Source organism: Tamandua tetradactyla, chromosome 20 (genome assembly GCF_023851605.1).
Source record: "Tamandua tetradactyla isolate mTamTet1 chromosome 20, mTamTet1.pri, whole genome shotgun sequence".
In the NCBI taxonomy this organism is placed as follows: domain Eukaryota; kingdom Metazoa; phylum Chordata; class Mammalia; order Pilosa; family Myrmecophagidae; genus Tamandua; species Tamandua tetradactyla.
This window is the reverse complement of record NC_135346.1, coordinates 49,962,996-49,982,968: the sequence shown is the minus strand read 5'-3', so window position 1 is coordinate 49,982,968 and position 19,973 is coordinate 49,962,996. Positions and strand designations below refer to the sequence as shown.

Here is a 19,973-nt window from a genome sequence, read left to right as displayed (position 1 = left end):
CAGCTTCTTCAGGAGTCCAGAATAGCTCCCCTAATTGGCATCCTCACTAATAGGTTAGCCCAATGTCTAATGGAGGTAAATACTTCCAGAGTTGCCGAGGGCACTTTTTTTTTTTTAATAACAAAGAGCCTTTGAACCCATTCTTTAAAAATTATTCTCCAATTGGAGGAACCAGAGAAGGGATGGTCACAACAAAGACGTTGGCAGCATCTTTCTCCTCTGATGTGTCTGCATCTCAGGGAGTATTTATGGAGCATAAACTGACTGCCCAGACTTATCCTTGGACCAAGAGGCTCCATGAAGCACCCTTCTTTTAGCAGGAGGCTGAGCTGGTCTTCCTAACCCCTGGTCTTCCTTGGAAGGGCTTCTCCCATTCCTTAGGAAAGGGCACTGCACTCTTCCTGGCACTGGTTTTCTGATAAGATCTTGCACTCTAGAGTTTGCAATATGCTTTTTTTTTTTTTTTTACATGAGCAGGCACCTGGAAGCGAATCCGGGTCCTCTGGCATGGCAGGCGAGCATTCTTGCCTGCTGAGCCACCGTGGCCCGCCCTGCAATATGCTTTTAGCATTTCCAGACAAAGACCACACAAGATTGAGGAGGAGCATAACCAGGGTCGTCACAAACAACTGGCAGGGATGGAGAATATAGACAGCACCCCAGCATGACAGCACTAAGCTGAATCAACTTGTGAATTGCTGGGGCTACCAGAGTGATTTTAATACAAATGTATCATTAAACCTGATGCAGATGTTTATTCTCCAAAGCCAGCAGCAAAGGCCTGTGAGCTCCAGGGGACGATCCTCTGAGGAGAAGATGTGGCCAAGGGCAGTAGCTAAAATGGAGCCTTGGAACTAGGATCCACATGTGCGGTCTTCTGTCTGCCCCATGGGCCTGTTTACAGGGACTGGGTGTGGTGGGTCATTTTTACAGACCAAGCTTGGCATCTCCCTTCCAGTGGCCCACTCCCCACACTACCTGGATACTTGGTGAAAGGCTACATCAAGTGATGGGAACACTTGGCGCTTTCCTGGGGAGGCCCATCTGGGTCCACTAGCAAATAGACTTGAGTCACAAGAGCCCAATTTAACCCAGATTCAGGGGATTTCATTTCCCACCCCGAAAGGTCCAGCTTTGTGGCTCTCAGTGACTTCTGTTTGCTGCCTTGCTTTTTCTGAAGGCTCCTAGAAAAGGATACCCTCTCTCTGCAGCATCATTATGTTTGTTAGTCAACAGGCTGTGCGTTAATACCTCTTGACGTGGAACATGTGGAAGCTGAAAGTGCTTTGCGAAGAGGAGGGAGGCAGAGCCCCTCATAATGCTAAAGCTTGGAATCAACTTTAGAAGGTGATAGAAGTGAGTTCCCACTCTCGAATGTGCCACTGCCCTCATTTCCTCTGGCGGGAGCATAGCTTTTTTCTTTTTTTATCTTGTAGAATTACCACTAAGTTGATGTGAGTGGCTGCAAATAGCATGGGCTCCACCTCCTCCCATAAGTGATAGGTGACTCCCACAGTCCTTTAGTGAGAGGCAGATGGCTTAGCAGGGTAGCTTGGTGGTTGAGAGCGAAGACTTTGGGTTAAGATAGCATGGATCCAAAGCTCAACCCTCCCACATGTTAGTTGTTGAACTTTGGTCAAATGTACTCAAACTCTGAGTCCCAGACATGTCATCTATCAAACAGAGACAACCCTGTACCTTGCAGGGCTGTGGTGGGACTAAATGAGATAATATTTATAAAGTGCTTGGTGAGTGCCTGGCCACACCAAGCCCTTTGCACGTATTTCGCAGTCATGTGCCTGCTCCCTGCTGCTCACCCGGCCTCAGCATCTCAGCCCCTTCCTCTTTTCACTGTTTCGGCGTCTGGGCGTCTCCTTTGGGAGATGGAAGTAGGAGCAGATGGCCCAAAAAGATGGCTGGACCTGCTTCTGGGGAAATATTTATAAATAGGATATGCCCCCAACCATCTAACTTACTGGCTCCAACAGTAGATCAGACTGAGATCTGTTTGGGTGTCAAGGTTTTGAGTTTGAGTACCAGATGACCTCTTGAATGAGGCAGGCTGGCTCATCCCACCTTGTGTGAGGGATGCTATTGCCTGTTTTCCCCTGTTTTGCCCAGGCTGAAGGGAGCATACCAGCTTCCAAATCAGCATTTAGCTAATGACCCCTGAAGGTTGGAACCCTGCTTTGTACAGGTGGAAGCCACTGAGTGAAGATGCTGGCACCTTGCACTGATGACAGTTTGGTGAGCATCCCAAGTTCAAGTTCAGGCCCTGCCAGTTTAGTGCCAGATCTTTTCTAGGACTTGGCAGGATCCCTGGTGTCTCTATGCTCCCAAGAGACAAGCAAGGTCTTCTACAGCCAGCCAGACTTCTGTCCACCTGAAGCATGCCCAAGTGCCTTCCATGCCCAGAAACAGGGGACACCATATATCTGGCAAGGAAAAAGAATGTGAATTTCATGGAGTGACTAAGAAACAGCTTCTGAGTCAAACAAACTGGCACTTCACCCTTCACTTACTGCTGAGTGACCTCTGTCCAGTACATCACCTGTCCACACCTCAATTTCCTCATCGGTAAAATGAGGACAATCATAATGCCTCTGGGAGGTGCAATCAGATGACTCACGGAGAGCGCTTTGGAAAATTCTTGGCACAAAGCTGCACAAGTGGTTGTAGTCTCCATAGATGGCAGCTGCCATTGTTGTTCTTTCACATAGCAGTTAGACAGCTGCTCCTCAGAGCAGACTGAATCAGGATAAATAAAGCATCCTAAGTCTCCCCTCCAAAGAATGAGACTCAGCCCCTGAAGTGAAAGAAGGTAGGTGCTCAGGACTTCTTACAGAACTGTTAACCCCACTTCAAACAGTCGTTCCTCTCTATATGCTTTATGATATGGTACTTTTAAAGTTTCCCTCCAACTCCTATTGAAGTACTAGATAGCTCCTTCATGGAAGCCAGACTGAGTTGAGTAGTTGCCAGCCTTCCTCCCAAAGGAGAGGGGCAGAGGGACAGGCTGTTAGGTCTTGATGGTGCCAAGGATCAGTGAGGCTCTCCTCAGCATCTGAATCCAGATAAGCAGCTTATTTTATCTCTCTCTGCACCTGTGTGTCTCACCTTAGGGAGCCAAGCATCCTGGCAGAGAATGAATGACCAGGAGACTCTATTCTCTTTTATTTTCTTTTGCCTGCTGCTTCACAAGCTCTATACTTGGTGCTATCTTTTCCTAGTAATTCTATCAAGCTAGGTTGTTTTGAGGCTTTCTATATTTGAGATAACATCTTATACTGAGAAGTCTCAGAGCGATAGGGAAACAAAGAAGTATCTGGATCAGAAAAGAGCAGTCTAGATGGGCCTGGGAGGTGAGGGGGGAGGCCAGAGCAGCATTTAATATGTGGAGTTGCCACTTTTTTCTCCTCCTGGCCATCTCGCTCCTTTTCTGGTGCCTAGAAAGTTCTATAGCCAAGTACAGCCATCGGGCTCATGAATCTGCACCGAGGTCTCAAACATAAATACCTATCTCATCAAGGTAGAGTAAATAATTTAATGAAGTGTGAACAATAGGGAATGGTGAAGACTGTAGCAAATAGGGAGTATATGGCTTTTGAAAGGGGCAGCCACTCCATAGCTGCTCGAGTGGACTCATTATTGCCAGAGCACCTAATTTTTTTCCCCAAGAGAAAGTAGAAATATGGGTGTGTATGTATATGTGTGAAATTTCCCATTTTTAAAACACTAGAAAGGTTAAATGATACGTTTGCACGTGGCAGGTTTCAATATATCATGGGGAAGATTCTATTCTCAAGCCCTTAGATTAGCACCTCTGACCTGGTCTCTCTACTGAATAATTCAGTATTTTCTTGCAAGATTCAGCAGATGCCCTCAGAAGATCCTGAATATCTAGGTTTTGGAACAAACTATCTAATACATACTTTGTCTTTCTTTTTAAACAAATAAACAAAAATACGTATGTGTCTGAAGGGTCCATTCCTGCTGCCTATGTTTTCTGGACCGTTGATACCCAAGCTTCACTCCCCGTTTCTCTGCTTCATAGCATCCTCCTTGGAATGCCCCCAAAATGGAGTGGGTTTGACTAAAACTGAACATACAGAGCACAGGAAATTCTTGGGAGAAATGCTGCAGAGGGGATAGACAGATGGACCGGGTAGATAAGGCATTCATGAGGAAGAAAATGAACTCTCTAGAGACCTAAATTATCATAACGGCTTCCAGCATGTTCCCTGGAAGCATGTGTGACCTTGACCTGGCTCATCAGACGCTTGGCCTCAGTTTCCTCGTCTGTAACCCATAAAGCTGGCCCCGCCCATCTGCCCAGGTTATTATGAGAATAATAGGATGTCAGGAAAACACTTTGGAAAGCATAAAGCTTACTCTAGCAATGCAAACTTTTTTCCACTGTGAGGCAAGAGAACATCTCTGTAAACCCTTGGGACTTTGCCCATTATTAGCCGGATTAAACAGGCATTTTCTGCTTCCACTTGCCCCTGAAGCAGCTTCCTGCCTGAGTGTGGGATGTGCAGGGGGGTCTGCGGAGGGAGGAGCCTCAGCCGGGGGGAGGTGGCAAGAGGATTCAGCACGCATGGGCAGCTCACCAGTTACCCGCTAACGCCTGTCCCCTTGGGCCCTGGCATTGAGAGACTCCTAAGGCAAGCCGGGCCCACTTCCAAATCTCTTGGAAATCTCCCAAATCCCACAAGGGAATCTCTGAACAAGCCTGGAAAATCGAAATTTTTTTAATTCAACATTTCTTTTTGCTGGTTAATTTACCCCCTTCCCCCACTTTCTTTCAAGAGTGAGAAAGAAATGATTTTACACTAGTTCCTAGGGTATAAGTAGCCAGCCTGGGATCATAACAAAAATTGTTAAGACCGAATTTGTTTGATTTAACAGCCCTATTCTGGAAAGCTCCCCTGTAATCTGTGGCATCCTTTGGGACAGGTCAGCGTGTTCCTGAAAGACAGTTTCCTGTGATACTTTAGGGTCTGAACATCTGAAAACATGGCAAAATGAGTCCCTTGAGGGCAGGAGGGGAATGGGTGACCTGCCTCACCCCCCAGTTGCATATGGAGCTGGGTATATTGTTTTAGCAAATACTTATGCTAAACGCTAAGAATAAAAGGAAGAATAAAACAGATATCACGTGTGCCATCTTGGAACTTATGGTCCTATGTGGGAGACAAACAATAAATAAGAAAACACAGAAATATCCTCTAAACACAGGTTGAGGTAAGGAATTATAAGATAATATTCCTTCTAGGAAGAAAATAAGCAGGGAGCTGTGAGAGGCAGTAACGGGAAGTGAGGAAGTCCCAGGCTAGATGAGGGGGTGACCTCTCAGGAGGTGGCACTGCTGCTGAGATGCGGAGGGTGAGAAGGAGAGCCAGCCTTATCAAAAATGGAAGAAAGGGCATATTCAAAGACCAGGGCAAAAGCGAACTTGTTGAGTTTGAAGAACTGAAAGAAGGCCAGTGGGCCAAAGACCAGTGAGTGAGGGATGAAGTGTGTTTAGAATGAGGATGAAGAATGATTCAGAAAGACTTACAGTTGTGTATTTGTGTGTGTGTGTGTGTATGTGTGTGTGTGTGTGTGTGTATGCGTGTCCACAAGGGGATCTATGCTTGTGTGTACATGCATGGCTACACATGGACATATTTTTTTTTGGGGGGGGGAGGGTGACCTATAAATTTCATCCAATTTCCAGTGGGATTGATGATTCAGAAACATGAATCAAAATTGCCCTCAGTCAATCAACTAAAGCTTTAGAACAAATTTACCAAATGATTTTTTTTCTTTTAGACTTCTAGAAACTCTGAATTCTAAAGCAGAAAGTGAAGTGCGTGGGGTGCCAATTTCTTGCCTTCCTCTGTGGGCACAGGGGCAAGAGAAGGCATGAAGGGACAGCAGGGCATTGCCCAGCGTCCTGGGGCCTGGCTGTGTGATGCCCAGATGTATCAGGGTTTTGGTGGCCCAGAGAATGCAAGTACTTTTTGTTCTATGTTTAGCAGCAGGAGCCCAAGGCTGTATGGATGAGCTTTGGTGCTTTGCAGCCCATCCCCTGCAAGGATCAGCCCTTGCTCCACAGGTAGTTCCCAGGATCTGTGAATCATGGGCCTCTCTTCTGCTTGCAGCCTCCTCAATGCCAACAAGATCAACTGCCTGCGGGTGAACACGTTTCAGGACCTACAGAACCTCAACCTGCTCTCCCTGTATGACAACAAGCTACAGACCATCAGCAAGGGGCTCTTTGCTCCTCTGCAGTCCATCCAGACTCTGTGAGTATGCTGCCAATGCAGGGCCTGGCACTGATCACCTGGGAGTGCCAGCAGGCGCCCAGGCTGCAGGAGACACCAAACACCCAGGCACAGAAACAAACCCAAAGTGAAGGCAAAATGAGCATGTCCAGGAGGCATTCCAGAGCCTGCAGTGAGAATGGAATAATAAAATAGTAATAGCTTATCTATTTGGGTACTGAATACTTACCCTGTATTTAAAATCTGTAAGCCTCACAACAGACCAGTTTATATGTGAGGCAACTGAGACACAGAGAGGTCAAAGAACTTACTCAAGGTCACACAGCTAGTAAGAGGCAGGATTTGAGTCCGAGTAGAGTTGCTCCAGAACTGCTCCCTTAATCCCTGTTGCTGCTGTATCTTGAGCTGGCTCCATCTCTACTTATAATACATTCCTGCCCACAAACATCCTCCCTCCACAGGCCACTGACACAGACACTCTGGGAGCATTTTGTCTCCTTCCTGGGGAAGCATTTCCTTACTCTCAAGTACTGCAGAGATATTTTAGTTAATTGGACATATGCGAGTACTGATCTTAGCCCCAAGACTGACCATACATAGCCTGGGGGCTTTCAAAGACCTTCGAAGTCATCTGGTACCCACTTGCTCCTGTTACCAGAGACGGGAACCAGTAGAGAGTAAGAGCAGGCTGCTTTATATTGAACACTGACTCCTGGCCACGCACAGTGTTGGGAGCTTTGTAGACATTTTCTTACACAGCCAGGGGAAGCCTGGCCCATGGTGTTCCAGTGATGGTGACAATCCTTATAACTCTATATGGAATACTCACTAAATGCCAGTCTCTGTGCCAGCTGCTTGATGTGCCTCTTATTGTTGAACTTGGGGAAATAGAATGCAGTTCACTGTAGGTGTAAACCTACGCACTGGGTTTGTTTTGCCCATCAGATTTGGTGTGGGTGAGAGGTACAGGCTTTCAGCAGTGAATGCTGCCCCAGGCACTGAGAGCCACAAGTCCTGTTCCCCAAACCAGGTGCCAGCTGCACAAAATCCTGTCCAAATGCAGCGCCTGCCCCGCCCAGGCCTTGCAGGTACCTTGAAATCGGATGGCCAGGACCCAGCACCAGGCGGGTTGGTGGTGGAGCGAGGCCCCGTGGGTCACGCCTAATTAACGACCCCCATCCCTCTCGCAGCCACTTAGCCCAAAACCCCTTTGTGTGTGACTGCCACTTGAAGTGGCTGGCCGACTACCTCCAGGACAACCCGATCGAGACCAGTGGGGCCCGCTGCAGCAGCCCACGACGGCTCTCCAACAAGCGCATCAACCAGATCAAGAGCAAGAAGTTCCGCTGCTCAGGTAATCAGGTTACGGGGGACGGGCCCCACTTTCTGACTCAGAATACAGCAGCCCCAGAGCGGCCAATAATCCAATCTGGAGGACAGCGAGCACTGTAATGGCTCCTGGGGCGCATCTTTGCAAATTAAATTGGGGAAATTCAGTTAGCCCTGCAGAAAACCAATTACCTTATGGATTTAAAATAAAACACACACATACAATAAAAGCAATGGGGTAGGGGGCTAGGAGGCGGTTTCAGGGGAGGCAAAACCCATGGCGAGTTGGCAGCTAGAGAATGGGGCAGCTGTTTAGAATCTAAGATTTATTTCTTGGTTTCCAAGGCATGTTCCCCAAGTGGTAGATGGAGAAATAAATGTACCCAAGGCCAGGCTGCAGGTGACATGTTATCTTGGGAGCCTTCTCATCCCCCGTAAGACCACCTTTGGTATAGCCCTAAGTGAGTGCACACTGTATTGTGGGCTTAAAAAAATTTTATGTTAGCTTCTCTCCTCCATCTCAGACCAGGAGATTCTGCTTATGGAGAGAACATTAAAGAACTGTGCTTGAAAAGAAAGCAGAGCCTTGCTTGCCAGTTCCCATTCCACCTAGCTCTCTCTAGAAACTTCCCTGGTGCACCCAGGAAGAGCACAGGGGTGGATGGCAGGTGAATTCTCAGCCCAACTCAACAGGACAATAACCCTTGACCCAATAACCCAATGAACATGCTGTTAAAAATTACTGTCATTTGAGTCTTTTTCTACTGGAAAAAATCACTAAGCTGGATTGTGCCCCCAGTGGTGAGAGATTGATAGCACAAGGTGCCGTGACAGGTTGGAGCCAACCCTTACAGTCTGTGTGTCAGCAAAAAGAGTTCTTCTCCCCTGCCTGAGAGCATCTTCTATAAGTAAATTTTCCTGGGGACAATGCCAAAGTGGGCTTTGGTCAAGGAGAAGACCAGCAGGCAGACTTGGAAGCTTCTTGAAAGTTGTTCTTGTCCTTTATGTTAAAGTCTTTAGTCCATGTCTCCAGAATGATAAACTTTAGCTATGTTTTCTTTCTTAACAAGTACATCAAGAGGGAGATACCAAAGGATCTTGGTGGCAATATGAGTATTGGGTCCCCATTTGTCTTCCCCAGTGTAGTCACGGCCATTACAAGAGCAGTTTCTTGCTAAGGTGAGTTCTGTGATGAGTGCTTCTGCCTCTATCACCTGGTTCAGTTTGCTTCTTCCAGTAGCCCTCTGTGGTCTGCTGGAAAGGTCCCCACTCTGCAGTGGAGGGAGCCCAGGGTTCAGAGCCAGCGCAAGGTAGAGGCAGGACTGGATCCCAGGTAGACTTGCTCCCTGATGCCACTGCATGTGCAGGAGAGAAGGAGTATTTAGGAAGGAGGCCCAGCTACTTGAGTTACTTCCTGCCTCCAGAGTATTGCCCACTTCTACTCCCCACCTCTCCCCAACGCCTTCCCTAGGTGCCTTCCTGGGCTATTTAGCACCTGGAAAGCAAATCCTCTCCAAGGGTAGAGCTGTCACCTTGGGCACAAATGATCCTTTTCCAGGGGCCTTTTCTCATGACTGACACCAGCTTTTTCCTATGTTCCTACCCCTGTTTGGCCAGGGTTGATTTAAATAACTCTGCCAAGTAGTTGTGCCCAATGAAAGGGGAGAAAGATGCAGAGGAGGGCAGCTGCCTTCTGCCTGGGTCCTGTCAATAACTTAGGCCCTGAATTGATACCCAGGTTCTGGACGCCAGGCAGGGGTGGAATCAGCTCAGGCCACATGCCAGCATCTTGAGGAACCCAGTCTTTGCAATTGTCCAGGAATGACTATAGATTGGGGTGTTTGGGGGTACTCAAAGAACTAAGTAGGCAAAACAGAAAACAGGAATTGAGCCCAGGAGACAGGAGAGCTTAATTCTAACTTCATTTCTGCCACCACCTACCTACCTACCTACTATTTACCTTACTGACTAATTATTAACTTTAATTTAGAAGGATGCTGGCTTCTTTTCCTATGTTGTGTGGGAGTGATTAGAAATGTAAAAGCATAAAAATAAAAACAGGGAGAAGGGGCAGGGTTTTTTAATTGACCTGGTCTGAGACTCTTTGTAAATCAATACTAAGCAGGAAGTTTATTCCTATGATGGTAGAGAAATATAGAGCTGGAATGAGCCTGACATACAGCACTCCATATGCTTTTATTTTATGTATGCAGAGAAGAGGAGGTAGGGAGAGCTACAGCTGAGCTCCAAATGTCTTAGCTTTGAGAGATACTAGGGCCCCTATTTTACTTGGCCTTGGGGATACAGAAGCTATAAGATCTGAAGCTCTGTGTTTCCAGGAAACTCCAGAAGAAAGAGGGAGGCAGGTGACATATACTGGATTTGACAGATAATAACTCTGCATTTTACTTTCCCCTAAAAGCACCCCCATTGAAAAGACAGCTGATTTAATTAGGAGCCAATTTGAAGACTGCTTCTGCATCGTGTTCAGCCCCTTCTTAGGCGGGCGTCTGGTTTCTCAGCTGCTTTGTGTCTGCCTCTCTCTATCAGCTGCGTCCGGCGCCCAGGGCAGCTAGATCAGGTTAGAGGTGGACACTGCTGGCCAGCCAGGGTAATCTGACCATCAGATTAAGTCTTCCTGAAAGAGCACCATCTAGCTGCCTAGGATCCCAGACCTGTCCCTAGGAGCACTCTTAGCATTTGAGGGCTGCTGCCTGTTTTGCATCATGCTTCCCCTCTTTGTGAGTGGAGACACAGCAGGCAAGAGGAAAGTCTCACATTGAAAAGTACAGAGGGCAGAGATTTTTTTTTTATTGACAAACCAAAACAACATACAAACATGAACATTCTTAACATACAAACATTCCATATATGGTGGACAATCAGTGGCTCACAATATCATCACATAGTAGTATATTCATCACCGTGATCATTTTTTAGAACATTTGCATCACTCCAAAAAAAGAAAGAAAAAAGAAAAAATTCACACATCCCATACCCGTTATCCCTCCCTCTCATTGACCACTGGTATTTCCATCTACCCAATATATTTTAACCTTTATTCCCCCTATTATTTGTTTATTTTTTTATCCATATTTTTTACTCATCTGTCCATACCGTAGATAAAAGGAGCATCAGACACAAGGTTTTCACAATCACACAGTCACATTGGGAAAGCTATGTCATTACACATTCATCTTCAAGAAACATGGCTACTGGATCACAGCTCTACAGTTTCAGGCACTTCCCTCTAGCCTCTCTAATATACCTTAAACTAAAAAGGGATATCTTTATAATGCATAAGAATAACCTCCAGGATAACCTCTCAACTCTGTTTGAAATCTCTCAACCACTGACACTTTATTTTATCTCATTTCTGTCTTCTCCCTTTTGGACGAGAAGGAAAGGCAGAGATTTAGTGTGTCCAAAGATGCCAAACAGCAAGACATTTCTCAGGGAATTACAGAGTTGTAATAAACCTTAGAGGTCATTTGGTCCATTTTCAAGATGAAGAAATTGAGGGCCAGACAGCCGAAGAATCTCAAGTAACATTGTAGAGCATTATTTTCAGAGCAAGATCTGAAACCCAAGACTTTAGATGTACTGTCAAGGTTCCTGATAAATTACCCTTTGGTCACGGCCATTTTGAAGAGGGAAATCAAAGAGAAGGAGAGTGAGGTTTTAAGGGTTGGAAGCCTAAAGAGGATAGAGTTCACCCAGTCTGATACTGAGGCCCTGATCAAACTCGAATATGAAATCCCAGAACCACAATGTTCATAGAATTCTTCATACCTGGGTTCCCAAATGCAGTGGAACCCAGATGACAGAGCCACGATGTAGTCATCGTAAGATTGGAGGGCTGTGAAAGGACAAGGGGCCGGACCTAGAGTTGTGTGTGGGTTCTTCCTAACTACTCAATCATGGCAAACAATCTTTGCACTGTCAAGTTGCTGAAACCAGCTTGTTGATCAACCCAATCCCAGAAAAGCACTGTAGAAGATCAGGTGAAACTCTCCCTCTTGTTGGTGGGCAGGGCAAGGTCCCGGTCACCTGGCTGTGGCTCCAGTCTCTTCAAGGGACACATATCTCCAGCCCGATACCAAGGGGGGAGGAAATCCCAAGCCAAAAGGTGCATGAAAAGTGTCCTGATCTATTGCAGATAGAGAACCATAAAGAGTGGGTACCCTTGGTCTTCAGGAATGCTTGGTTGTCAGTCACCCCTGTGATTGCCAGCCATGGAGGAGATCAGGAAATCAAGGAGGACCCTAGAACTAGATGTCCTGCCCTCAGGCTAATCAATTGACTTCCTCCTTTCTTTCCTTCTCTTGGTCTAAATGAAACCTTTTGTAAGCAATAGGTCATCATGAGGGACACTGATCACCTCCTCTGTGAAAATTAGTGCTGTCAGACTATTGTGATCATAGGTTTTGCAGTCCCAAACACAAGGTCCCATTGGTTTTCCTGTCTTTCCCTCTGACTAGGGATATTATATTTTCTTTTGATCCCATACCCCTTCTGTACTATATCCCAAATGATCTGGGGTGAATACCTATCTTCCAGAGGATTTCTGGGGAGTTTTGAAGGATACTGAGGAGACTCCTGAATTATGGAATGCCACAGGGAGGCTTCTTCCTATAGAGGAGTGTTGCAGCTTTACTAGGTTTCTGCCATAGGAAATTGTGGATTTTTTCATTATATTATTCAAAAGAATGCGGAAACAGACTGTTATGGAACTGCTCAGCTGTTTGGATTGGTCCTATGTTGCTAAGAATGCTGAAGATGTTCCTGCTAAGTAGTGTCATGTCTTGTCAGATCAAATGGTGTGATTGCATGGAGTGTAGAGGCTCAGTTCTGGCCCTTGATATGACCAGAAACATCTGTTCTCTAATTCCCTTGGGAAGGATCCTTTCTGCCCTGCTGCTCCTGAGTATGGGTATCCAGTAGTCTCCCACCTGTTCTTCCCTTTCTTACTGCAGCTCCCTGGGGTGCAGGGGTGGCAGGGCTCCTGTTTTTTGAAGCGTTTCCAGTGGAACCCCACTCCTGGTACTATTCACGCTCAGTGGGGGCCTGTACCGGCTTCCGCTTCTCCACGCTGCTTCCTCTGAGCGCTCCTGTCCTCTCTCTGACGCTGCTGCCTGACCTTGACTCTGACCAGTTGCCGCGGGGCTTTCCTTTGTGCTTGATCTAACCATGTGGTGGAACGATGGAAACGGAACATGGTTCTGTCAAGCACCGCGGAAAGCACCGTGCTCTCCTGCAGCATGGCCCGCCACCGCCGCCACAGCCACCACCGCTGGACACCTCTTCTCTGCTCTGGAGCACCGCAGCCCACCACCCGCCAGACCCAGCTCACTCAGTCTAGCATCACAAAGAGCAAGGGTTGGGAGTCTTGAAGTATACACAGAGTACCTCCACCTCCAAGTAGCAAATGTGAGTGAAGTAGGTATAGGGAAGCTGTTTGATGCATCCAAGGTCACACAGCACACTGGGGACAAGCTAAAATCTATATCTACAACTCCTCCCCAGAATGGAGGAGCCATCCCTCACACCTAGTCTGGATGACAGGCAAGGGGTCAGGTAGCTAAGATTAAGCTTAGAAACCACTGTTGTATCTTCTTCCACTGGAAGGGATCAAGTATACCCAAAACCTATGCCCCACTGTTTCATGGGAGAGTTCCAATCCATCACTGTTGTCCCAAGGAGTAGCTAACCAAGGAGGAATTCACAGTTCTTATGACCCACCCCCCACCTACCACCTTTACTGAAAGTAAATGAAATGACTGTGGGATGCGAATGGGTGAAAGTGGAATGAGATTTAGATTTAACTTGACCCCCATTCTTCATGATACTTTGACCCAGTACCCATATGACCACAAGTTCAGTCTGTTTCCTTGACCTTCAAAGCATGGATAACATGGAAGCCAAAATGCTGGGCTGCTTACCTGGGTGCTAATTAAGACACCAGGTGGGGGGTGTGCAGATAAGCCTGCTGTCATTGACAATGGAGAGTGATCTTGATATATCCCATTTGGGATGCTTGATAAACCTGAGATCCAGTATAACCAGAAGACTGTGTTGTCAGTTCCTGCCATGGTAACTGGGTCCTATCCCATGAGAGAGCATCATGGTGAGAACCAAACCTAGCAGGGATCTAGGGACTGGGCCCATGGCTTCTGTCACAGCTTATAATTCTTTGTCTCATCTTTCTCTATTTACCCCTCAGAGCCAGGTACCCAGTCTTTGCTGAAGCAGTGGGGAGTCCTGTTTACCTCTCTGCGTGTTTTTTAAACATCTATTGAGTGTTTTCTATAAGGCAGACACTGAAGTGTTTTCATCATTATCTTGATTGATTTTCACAGCAACCCTATAATTTCCATTTTACAGACAGGGGTACTGAGCCTTGGAGGGATTAACTAATTTGCCCTGTGTAAGGTATTCTGCCCAGATCATCTGACTCCAGGATGCCTGCTCTTTACTGCTCTAGCTTTAATACTTTCTTCCCCAACTTCAGTCAGTCCCGTTGCCTGGAATTACCACATTAAAAAAAAAAGCTTGACTTGAATTGATAGGGAGTTAAATTTTTTCTAACACTCCCTTTCAGGCTTATATCTTTTACTAGAAAATGACATGAGAGAAAACATTGTTTAAATGGCCCTTCGTCTCTAGCACAGGCATATCAAGAAGCCATTTACTTCTGAACAAATCCTCAAGCCTGGAGAAATTCTCTTTCCCTCTGAACACAGGAACCAGAGGGACATTCTGAGTTCCTTCGCACTGTCCCCACCATCCCAGCAGCCAGGTGTCTAGGAGCGTGTGCCTAATGCTGTGCCTTCCTTCAATGGCTCCCTGTTCCTACAGCAGCAGGTGAGACCAGACACTGCCCAAGCCATGGGACACTGGCAACTTTCCTCTGCTTGCAGGCAGATGGCTGCACTTGCATTAGACACCAAAGGGGACAGTATAATAGGCCAGCCACCTATCCAACCAAACTCCTGGTAAAACAGTTAGTGCTATCCAGCCACTGGTGTCTGGTCCCCTAGCCTTTGCCCACTAATGGATGACTGCGTGCTTGGCAATGTTCTCTTGATTCCATTTATCACTTCTGACCCTTTGCTTGTCCGGATAACTTTTCTTTTCAGCTAACAAATCCCTACAGGCCTTTGTACTATCCTCCTCCACTTCCTCTTTTCCCCTCTCTCTGCTCCTTTCTTTCACACCACTCATCTTAAGGATATTGGGGATAGAGGAGGAGAGCTCTGGATGCATGAGTTGGCAGATCCATGCTGATCAGATTACTATGAGTGTGTGACTGATACGCAACAACTGGTTGCCCAAAGGATGAAGCAAGATGCAGACTGCTAACAGCAGCCCTCCTGAGTTGGTACTGGCTGCTGATCACCACCCAGCCAAGTCCATCCGAGGAATGGGGCCTTCAGCTCCCTACCTGCCCCAACCCCAATGCCTGTCCACGTGTTACATCCATTCACTCCCTGGGAAGCGGCAGTAGGGCAGGAGTTCATAATAAATCACGTTGCTGTTGGAAACACTTGGATTTCCCTCCTCGTCTATTAAAGCTTGTCTGTGATCATTCACCAAGTGTCGTTGTTCTGAAAGGGTGGAGGGCCGTAGGGGCAGGGGCAGGTGAAATGCCAGCTGACATCAGCTCTCTTAAGGCCCTTTTCAGCCAGGATTTGGTTTTATGACCCTTCTTTGAATCCTCTGAAATTTCTGTTGTCTGAATTCGCCTCAAAGAGGGGAAGCAGCGGCTGATTCCAGTTAGCCCTCTCCTGCTAAATATTTCTGGCAGTGACAAATATGCATTAAGATTGAAATTGACTTTTAAAGCTCTGGAAAAGTTAAAAATACTTTTGGGCAGTTATGAGCATTAAGCATAACAAATGGCTCCAAGAAACCCTGGGTAGTTTCGGTAATGAAATATGAAGTGATGGAGGTGGCATTTCAGGCGGGCTCTGATGGGGAACGAACTCTTTCGATTATGTATATACGCTGTTATTAACATTTCTGGCTCACACTCATATAAAATATCAGACTCCGATCCCCTCGTTATTACAAATCAGGGCAATAACAAAAACAGCAGGGGGTAAAAGGCTGGAAAGAACAGATTAGTCCATTGAATCTAATTGCAAAATCATTTCATTAAAATGGGTCAGCGGCTCCACTGCAGAAGTCCACCAGTTATAATCTAACTACACTACAGAGAGTGATTCCTGCTAACTACAGACTGCTTTCACCTTGATTAAAACGAAAATGTACTTAAAAGGCTGCTGTCCCTGGCCACAGCCCAGCCTCACCGCCGTGTTGAAGAGCAAAGTGCGTTCCTTCGTGTCTTTCTGCCTTTGATCAGCACTCAGGGTTCCTCCGCTTTGCAAGAACCCCATTATTAATACCTTCTAAGGGGAAAATACACGTATGTGTACGAAATACCCCTTCATATCATCAACATGTGGAGCCATCAGCAGAGAGCAAGAGAGCACCATCATTTAGCAGGGTTTGCAAAATGAAATTCACCCAGGGCACGGCAAGCTGATGTATCTGGGGAAAAATGGTCCCAGTCAGAGTTATTCATTGGGACAGACGCTAGCAAGCTGAGGGCAAGAGATGTGCATAATATATTGGACCAGGAAGCCACTGAATGAATAACTGAGGATATGTGCACAGAGTTTGCTCACACACACCTCGAGGTGGAAGGTGAAATGAAGGAGAGGGATGTGGAGGGAGCAGCAAGGGAAAGGAGGCCAGGTCCAAGCCTCTGACCCTGTTTGAAGTAGTTGGTATCACTTCAGAACAGAGACCCACCAGGATCATTCTTACGGGAAGATGATGCGAGGGGTGAAAAACCTGTAGGGTGGGAGAGGCCAGCCTCCTGCCTTCCCATACCCCACTGCAGAAAATGCCATCCAGTGCAGCTCTACAAAGCTTGACTTCATCATCACACCTCAATAAACCAGGATAAATGTTTTATCAAAAACACATCTTCGGGTGGTGCAACAGTGGCTCAGTGGTAGAATTCTCGCCTGCCATGCCAGAGACCCGGGTTCGATTCCCAGAGCCTGCTCATGCCAAAAAAAAAAAAAAAAGCACATCTTCATTAAAGCATAGTGGGCCCTGGCAACCCCCCCATCTGGGCTTGTTCCTGTGCCATGTACCAAGTGTCTAGTGTGCCTTGGTCTCCTCTTCTGTGAAACAGTCCTAGCAACATCAGAGTGCAGCTAAGATTAAATGGGATCGTCCATTTGAAGTTTGCACAATAGTGCTTAGCTTGGGCACATCCCTGATAAATGTAAGATATTATCACTAGCTTCATTGGTGAAAAAAAGAAACCTGTATGTGTTAGTAGACTCTGACAAGCGAAATGTTCCTCCAGGTTCTGGGAAGAAACAGCAGACTCACAAGCATTTGCACAACTATTGTTGGTTACCCAGAGGCTCTCCACATCCTTGATCTTAAGCCCATCTTCACACCAACCCCTGTAATATGGTGGCAACTATTTGATTCCCATTTTACATGAGGCTAGTAAGTAGCAAAATCTGGACAAACTCATGCCCTTAGATACTAAAGGCCATTACCTATGAATGCCTCATGTGGCTCCTAATGCAAGTAAGATCACTAAGGTATCTAGTTAAGCAAATAGATTATTTCACATTCTCTGAAACCCTTCCAAAATACTCACCTGCAGGACAATTTATGTGCCAGTGACAGCCATTGTGTTGAGCAAGTGTGGAATGAGCTCTTGTTTTGTGCCTGGCATGGTGCTAATGAAATGCTGAGTGTCAAAGAACGAACAGGAACTGACCCCCATTGGCCATTTTATATCAGACAGGAGGCAGAGACAGGAACTTCCACCATTACCCAACCTTTTTTTGTGTAGTGTCACAGAGGTTTGTCCAGGTGCCAGGAGGTCATTTCTCATCATTAAAGCAGCTCCCCTGGGCATCACTCCAAGATGTCACTTTGTCAGGCCTGTTGTTTTCACTGTGTGACCTTGAGAAAAATTCCATTTCAAAAAAAAATAAATCTTTAGCTCATCGACACTGGCGTTTTGCTGTAGTTAAACAGAACTTGCTGTAAGATAGAGGCAAAATTGGACCCTCATAGGAGTTTTGCTTGTCTTCACGGTATTTTAAATTTTAATTCACTGTCATTTTTTGTTTTTTGTTTTTTGTTTTTTTGTCAATATCTGAATTCTCTGGGGGAAGAAAAATGGATTATCAGACAACTTTGGACCAAATTCCCAAGCATTAGTGCTCCAACTCCCCAGGTCTCCACCCCTGATGATTGTCTTGCCATCTTATGGCAAGGTGCCAGTGGTCTTTTTTTTACCATATGCCTGGCCTCCTTCATAGTAATGTCGACATGTCCCAGCCTGGGCCCTGTAACAGCCAACAGGGTTTGTGACCCCTTACCATCCCTCAGTCTTACCCAAGGCACAGCTCCATCAAAGCCCCATGAAAATCTCCTTATTTGGATTTCCATGAACATTTAAAAGGTCCATGGATAAGCATCATGGAATCGATGCCTTCCTAAAATTAAAGGCCAAATTCTGTGCACATTCTTAGGAACATTTCTCTTAGGAGAGCATCCACAACTTGCATTGACTTCTCAAAAGACCCGTGACACACAAAAGTTTAAGAACCCATAGTTCTTTGGCCTTTCGGTTTCTGTGAGGGCTGAAAGGGATGAATAATGAAGATCAAATGGAAAGGAGGCCTGGGTAGTTGGGGGTGGGGGATGGGGACAAAAGGCACCAGCAAAATGGCTGAAATAAAGAAGGCAGTGCCGTGTCTGTGTCTGAGCACCAACCACACCCCTGCCCCCATCTGCCTTCCTCCCCACCCCCACTGCCTACAGCTTCAGCCCTTGTGCTGGGAACACAGCTGACCCTGCTGCCCTCTTTGGCACCTTCCAGGCTCTGAAGATTACCGCAGCAGGTTCAGCAGCGAGTGCTTCATGGACCTCATATGCCCAGAGAAGTGCCGCTGTGAGGGCACCGTTGTGGACTGCTCCAACCAGAAGCTGACCCGTATCCCAAGCCACCTCCCTGAATATGTCACTGACCTGTAAGTCCTACCCTGGGGGTGAGAACGCCCCACTCTTCCCCACACACACCCAGTTACCCTGAACCAGGTTGTCCCCAAGGTCAGCCCCTCCTGGCACAGCCTCAGGGGCACTCCTTGCTTTCCTCTGTTTGCTGGTCTGAGGACAGATACCCAGGCTTTCCTGGCAAATAAAGACAGTTTTTCATTCTACAAGTATTTTCTGAACACTCCCTGGGAGGCAGGTATTGTGCTAGGGCCACCAGTTTCCACAACGAACAAAGCAGATACTCAATAAATAATTGTAATAGAGCAATTCCAATTAACTAAAATGATTAAATATATCTCAGCCTCCCATTATCCATGCTGATAAAGGGGTATGTGGGTTTATCTGAAAGTGGAAGAGCTAAAATGTTACAGCATAGGCTGTGTGATTCCTGTCTTCTTCAGTCTTGCTGAGATTGGTGAAGTTGCCTCCCAGATCTGAGACTTAGTTTCTTAGTAAAGTGGGGATAGTAATACCTTCTTCCTAGGGTGCTTGGGAAGATTAAGAAAGAAAAAGAATGTAAGCACAGCCTGCATCTTGAACCCAGGATAAGCTCTGGATAAAGGATGGATGCCTTCTTTGTTAATATTGTTCTCTTGGACTCTATAATTCACCATAGGATGCAGCAAGGCACAGCTCTTCTTGTTGTACTGTTCTCCTTTAGCAAATATGCGGTATCTAGAGTTGCCCGTGTAGAGGAAGAGGTCAGGAAGGCTTGGAGGATCGGGGAACCTGGGGAAAACTGCCTGGGGGTTTACGTTATCATTGGTACTTTCCCCAATATGAAAGCAGACCATTAGCAATTGATTGGGTGCTTAAAAATGCAAATAAATGCAAAAAAATGCAAATGCTGAATATCCAAAAAGTCTAATGCACCCTAGTCTAAAGAGGATTCCCCAAGGAGGAGGGCCTGATTTCCTTTCACTCTGCCCTTCCCCCTCACAAATCTACCTTTCCCTGCCAGGCCCCTTCTACAGAAGGGAGGGTGCTGAACTTTTCCTTGGTTTTACTGATCATCGCTGTGCATGAGGTCCAGGCAGAGGGTGATTAAGGAGGCATCTCACCTACTGCTAACCCACCATCACCTCATTCTTCTCACTTCCCATGCAGGCGACTGAACGACAATGATATATCCATTCTGGAGGCCACTGGAATCTTCAAGAAGTTGCCCAACCTGCGGAAAATGTAAGTCCATCTTAGGACCTTGGCAGCAGCCTCCCCTCCCCAGCTAGGTCTGTGTTCCAGACTCGAGCAGAAGGGCAGCTCCCTTGA

General features: G+C 46.6%; 1 protein-coding gene across 2 annotated transcripts in view; it reads left to right on the top strand.

The window, feature by feature from the left end:
* Positions 1-19,973, top strand: part of SLIT3 (slit guidance ligand 3) — a 617,936-nt gene that overhangs the window by 519,326 nt on the left and 78,637 nt on the right. For both annotated transcript variants that reach the window (XM_077137609.1, XM_077137610.1), the window contains 4 exons: positions 6,150-6,293; positions 7,463-7,626; positions 18,529-18,679; positions 19,812-19,886. In XM_077137609.1, the coding sequence (XP_076993724.1) occupies positions 6,150-6,293; positions 7,463-7,626; positions 18,529-18,679; positions 19,812-19,886 (534 nt within the window). The remainder of the gene's footprint in view (positions 1-6,149; positions 6,294-7,462; positions 7,627-18,528; positions 18,680-19,811; positions 19,887-19,973) is intronic.